At 39.7% G+C, this 5231-nt stretch overlaps 2 protein-coding genes across 3 annotated transcripts in view; one reads left to right on the forward strand and one right to left on the reverse strand.

The window, feature by feature from the left end:
* hus1 (HUS1 checkpoint clamp component) lies at positions 1-2475 on the reverse strand. 2 transcript variants are annotated; one of them, XM_035652264.1, is made up of 8 exons: positions 2375-2475; positions 1572-1699; positions 1037-1213; positions 832-939; positions 653-727; positions 407-506; positions 187-321; positions 1-105 (listed from the first exon to the last, which is right to left on the reverse strand). In XM_035652264.1, the coding sequence occupies exons 1-8, from the start codon at positions 2424-2426 to the stop codon at positions 23-25; spliced, it is 858 nt and encodes a 285-aa protein (XP_035508157.1). In that variant the 5' UTR covers positions 2427-2475; the 3' UTR covers positions 1-22. The 2 variants fall into 2 exon arrangements, with proteins under 2 accessions (XP_035508157.1, XP_035508165.1); XM_035652272.1 differs by having other exon boundaries at positions 2238-2375.
* Positions 2476-4375: 1900 nt separating this feature from the next.
* The window catches only part of cidea (cell death inducing DFFA like effector a), a gene marked incomplete at its 3' end in the record, with an annotated part of 2032 nt that continues 1176 nt past the window's right edge, over positions 4376-5231 (forward strand). The window contains 1 exon segment of the mRNA XM_035655486.1: positions 4376-4512. Within this exon segment, the coding sequence (XP_035511379.1) occupies positions 4445-4512 (68 nt within the window).

Raw genomic sequence — 5231 nt, forward strand, 5'->3', positions numbered from 1 at the left:
AGTCGTGCAGCCTGCGGAGCGTCTACGCCACAGCGGGGATGAAGTACTGCAGCGACACGTCTTCGTGCAGCAGAATCAGGTGGACGACCCTCTCGTGGACGATATCTGAGGGAGGACAGACAGCGCTGACGTAACTCAGTCAGTGACATTGTGCGTTCGACCGTTTCCAGCTGCGCACAGACTTACTGCACATGGCCTTGCTGGGGTTGACCTGCTGGCCCACGAGGAACTGCTGCAGCTTCCTGATGTCCACCCGGGCCTGGGCCATGGCCTCCGGGTCCCTGCTCTGAGACGGACCGCCGTCCTGGGAGGCGTCGTCGCCTGGAGGGACGGACGGAGATGATTGACATTTTAGCGTTTGCTGATAACTAACGTGTTTAAAAGCAGACAGTGAGGTTGTTTTTACCCCACGGAGGATTCCCCAGGTCTTTGAAGTGAGTGGTGACGGAAACCAGATCGGTCTCGATCTTCAGGTTCATCTCTCCGTTCAGGTTGGCCTCCATTACCTGACACACACACACACAAACTCAAACTTTACATCAGCTTCCCTTAATGTTTTTAAGACGGAACATTCACCGATTACAGCTACGGTGGCCAATACATCCAAGTTTAATAACAGACTTAATGTCAGTGAGGAGGAACGTGATCCTACCAGGAAGTTGGAGAGGTTCTTCATTCTGTCCACGACGTTCTTTATCGTCTTCAGGGGAGGCAGGTAGATGCTGACCTGTGAGGACAGACGACATTTACTCTGCACTCTTCAGAGCCGAGGAGGATTCACAGGAGCCTCTGAAAGTGTCTCCACTGGTTGGGTGAAAGTGTGTCACTTACGTCGAAGTCGGGCATGTTCGGTTCTTTGAACTCGTGCCAGAGTCTCCGGGGGATGACGTCAACCGGGACGTCGTGAGTCACGACTCGGTTAATGCTGGACATGGTGGGCTGGACGGGACGGAGAGAGAGAGGAACACAATAAAATAACATATATGGTCAGTTCAGTCTTCGGCGAGACGGCGTGCGTATTGTTTTCCGGTCTCACCAGCTCGGCGGCGATGGTGAGGCAGGGGCAGTGCTTCTTGGTCAGTTTGAGTTTGACGGACTTGGCGCTCTGGACCGTCTTCAGGGCTCTGGACAGGTTCTCCGGAGTCACCTCCAGACAGATCTCATTGTCCTCAGAGGACACGCCCTCCATCTGGTACTCGTCGAAGAAGTTGGCCTGCAGGGAGGAAGAATAAGAAAGGAGCCGCGCGAGGAGGCTTCAGTTTTACCTGCTGGAGCTGAAACACTGAAGAGAATATCAGAATATTTACAGATTTCAGCTTCTAAAATGTGAATATTTGCTGTTTTCTTTGCAATAACTGATAGTAGATTGAGTGTATGTGCTATAAACAGTCACCTGTGCTAACAAATAATGATCAATAAGTTATTCTACAGAAGCTCGGTTATGTTTTAGTATCTAATATCTATACAAGGGTTCAGATTTATAGTCGTACGTACGGCGGATTCTGTCCATAAACAGACGTAGAAACCCTGTTTTATGTCCCGACAGGTGGAAGGTGGAGCCGAACTCTTACCTGTGACAGTTCACACCACATGCTGACCCCCCCGTTGGCCACTTTACCCGACAGGACGAAGAACAGGTTGTCCGGGGTCAGACGCAGGACGCACATCTTCGTCAGCTTGGAGATGGTGGTGACGACTCCTGGTGAGAGAGAATGAACAGGAGTCAAATGTTCATCAGTTCTTCACACGAGAGGTTCAGTAACGGTTTAATAAACGAGAGAAAATGATGATCAGACGACCGAAACACAAATAAACATCATTATAATAATGTAATTACAGAGATTAGTTGTAACTGACTAATTCCTGTTTGTGTTGAACGTATTATTCTAACTTTGCTCACAGCTGATGGGAATATTTCAGTTAATTAGTGAAGTCTGGTGAAGTTAAAGGGAAATTCATGTCACAATAAATGTGATTCTGTAAGTCTTTCTAATGAGAAACTGTATTATATTTTGACTGGGTGTCATAAAGTCCATATCTCATTAGAAACAGGTAATTATTGGCTCCCTTTAGAGAATGAAACAGTCGTTAGTGACAACCCTTCTGTATACAAAGAGCCCATCAATCAGTTCACTACAGTTTGTTCATTTTGATGGAAACACATTTAATTTATTTAAATTACAAACTCTTTCAGGTCGCCGAATTAAAGACCGACTCCAACAGTTCATGAAACTTACAGAAATTATAAACTTCCACATTCTGAATTAAGTCTGTTTGTGTTTCCGGTCACAAATTTCACTTTTCCAGCTGAAGTTTGGTTTAAGAGGGTAACAGCGTAACGTAACGTAACGTAACGTAACGTAACGTAACGTACGTGTAAAATGGTTCAGACACGCGATGTCGATGATCTTCCCTCGAAACTTCATGTTGACACGAACAGAACCGACAGAACCGACCGGTAAACCTAGAAACCGACCGGTACTGAACCTGAACTTCCGGTAACAGAACCGGTAACAGAACCGGTAACAGATACGGTAATCTAGAATTCGGTACTGCAGTTCTGGTGAGTCGGCGGAGCTTGGATTCCTGCTGCATGCCTGGATGTTTATGAAGCGCAGCCTGCTTGGTGCGTTCGTGTCCAAAGGTCCGACGGAAAACAGCAGCCAGGTCAACAGTTCCGGTTAACTTTTTAGACGGTCAGTCAGGAAGAAACAACAGTTAAGTAATATAATAATAATATAATAATAAAATAATAATAATAATAAATCAGGATAAAAAAATTAATAATAAAAAATAATATATATAATGAACAATAATGAATAATCAATAATAATCAATAATAAATAACAACAATAAAGTGATATAATATATCACAATTAATAAATAGAACCTCCCAAATGACATGTAATATAAATTTTTCTCCCTGTGTCGGTTGATTTGCTTGGTCAGGGTTGTTCAGAATTAATTAATTGATTAAAAAGACAAAATAATATAATATTCAATAATAATATTACGTTATTATTATAATAATAATAATAATTATAATTATTATAATTATAATAATAATAATTATTATAATAATAAGGTTGTTTAAAAAAGAAAAGATCAAACAAACCAACAATATCCTATATATGCAAAAACTAACTTCAACATAACTTAAGAAGTATGTAACATTAGTATGAAGCACACTTCCCCCTTTTCTTTAAAGACTTTATGTATGATTTTATTTCTTATTGTAGCAAAATATGACACCTACTAAAGCTAAACTACAAATTAAAACTCTTCTTTCATTCTGTTTTTGAAAAACATTGTCATAATCTCAGCCGCTTTAATTTAACCTTAATATATACTCACGTGTATAAAGTTCCCTAATTAAAAACATGGCGGCCCTGCTGACCCATAAGCTGCCCACATCATTAATGCTTTAAGATGGATAAATGTCCATTCAGACAAGTGCTGGGTGTGTTTAGACTGTGAGCAGAGAGACACTGTTCCTGTGTGTGTGTGTGTGTGTGTAAGGATTAAACAATGACCTTTACTTGTGCGTTAGTTCATTTCCTACAAATAAAGGCTTGATTATTATGTCCTCATCACATTAAAATGTTCTCCTAATCTCATTTAGTCTGAAACAAAAGAACACCAGCTCTGTAAGCTTCTTTAATATCTGGACCAGAGTCAGTTTAAAGGTTTATTCTTCATCCTGGACCCAAAACACAACAGTGGAGCGGAGAGAGAGGTGATTTATGAAACACTGAAGAGGGAAATACACTTCTATTTATGCATTATGTAAAGAACAACTCATAATGTGTGTACTGTTAAAGACATTTGAACATTAAAACATTTACACATCTGTTAATCCTGTGTTATTTAGCTGTTGCTCTGGATTAAAAATGATTCAGTTCACTCTTAAATAGCAGACAGACAGTTTCTGATATTCATTTAATAATCATAGTGAATATCAACTTAATAATGAGGTTAAACTGTCATTTGAGTTTTTATCACATTATCATGTTTGTTTCATTCTACACAATAATAAACATTTTAACTGCTGTCATATTATTTAAATGTTTTTATGTGTCTTTTCGACCTGAATGTCTTGTATGCAATGTATATAAGATAAATATATTTATCATTTATATTGAGCTGTATATTATATGTACTTTGTGTGTTTTATGTTGTATTAAAATGTATTAAAATGTAAACAAAAACTGCAAACAAACACTTTGAGTTAATATTCGATCAGTTTCCTGTTCATTTATCGATCAGACAGTTTGAGGCAGCTCTCCGTCCTATTGGTCCTCGGCCTGTTGATCAGCAGCCAATCACAGGTCGCCGTTGTTAATAAATTGTTGCTCACAGCTGATCAGAGTCCCTGCACCTTCAATCACACCCGCTGCAACTAAACGGGACTATTATTGATCCTGATTGATTGATTGGCATCGCAATGGCGCCGCTGTCCATCCAGTCGGGAGTGAATTACGCCAAAACTCTGCTTCCGGACACTCTGCTGAGGTGGGTGAACAAAACTTCTCGGTTTTCTATCAGTGGAAAGCTCTGCTGAAGTTAAAGTGTCGACCACCAGCTGACTGTCTGTAGATGATTTAAACCAACCTGAACTAAATCTGAAGGTTTGACTTCGTGCGTAATTTGGCGCAACCGTGCCAGACCAGCTGTGCAAAGTTTATGTTCTTGTTTGCAAGTCTGTTTATCCTTAACAGTGAAAGTTACTTTATTTGTACTCAAAGGTAGATTCGGCTTGCAGTAAGGGAGAAGGCATCCAGCTTGACAAACATGATACAAACAGGATAAATGATGAAGATAAAAGCTCAGATCAATACAAAAAGCACTCCAATAAACACCAGTAGAGTAAATAAGGCAGAATGTAACATTTACTTGAGCAGAAGAGGCAATAATGTAAATATGTTTTACTGCAAAATCCATCGACTCTATTTTAAATTCAGCCAGAAAAATATGAATATGAAAGAAAACATAAAATAAACCTTTAATATATGCAACACAAAATTACAGCTCTTCATTTTTTTCACTTTCTTTTTGTACTTTGGAATATTGAATCTTAAAATGTGCTTTAATATGAGGAAGAGCAGAATTTGGACCATCACTCCTCCCCTCTTTTCTTCAAAGACTGTATAGTTGGTCTTTGTTTCATTTTAATTCTTATTGTGGCAAAATTACAAGTTAAAACTAATGTGTAACAATAACAGCAGAGAACA

The sequence above is a fragment of the Morone saxatilis genome, unplaced genomic scaffold (assembly GCF_004916995.1).
Source record: "Morone saxatilis isolate NCDOM2014 unplaced genomic scaffold, NCSU_SB_2.0 Contig0, whole genome shotgun sequence".
NCBI lineage: Eukaryota > Metazoa > Chordata > Actinopteri > Moronidae > Morone > Morone saxatilis.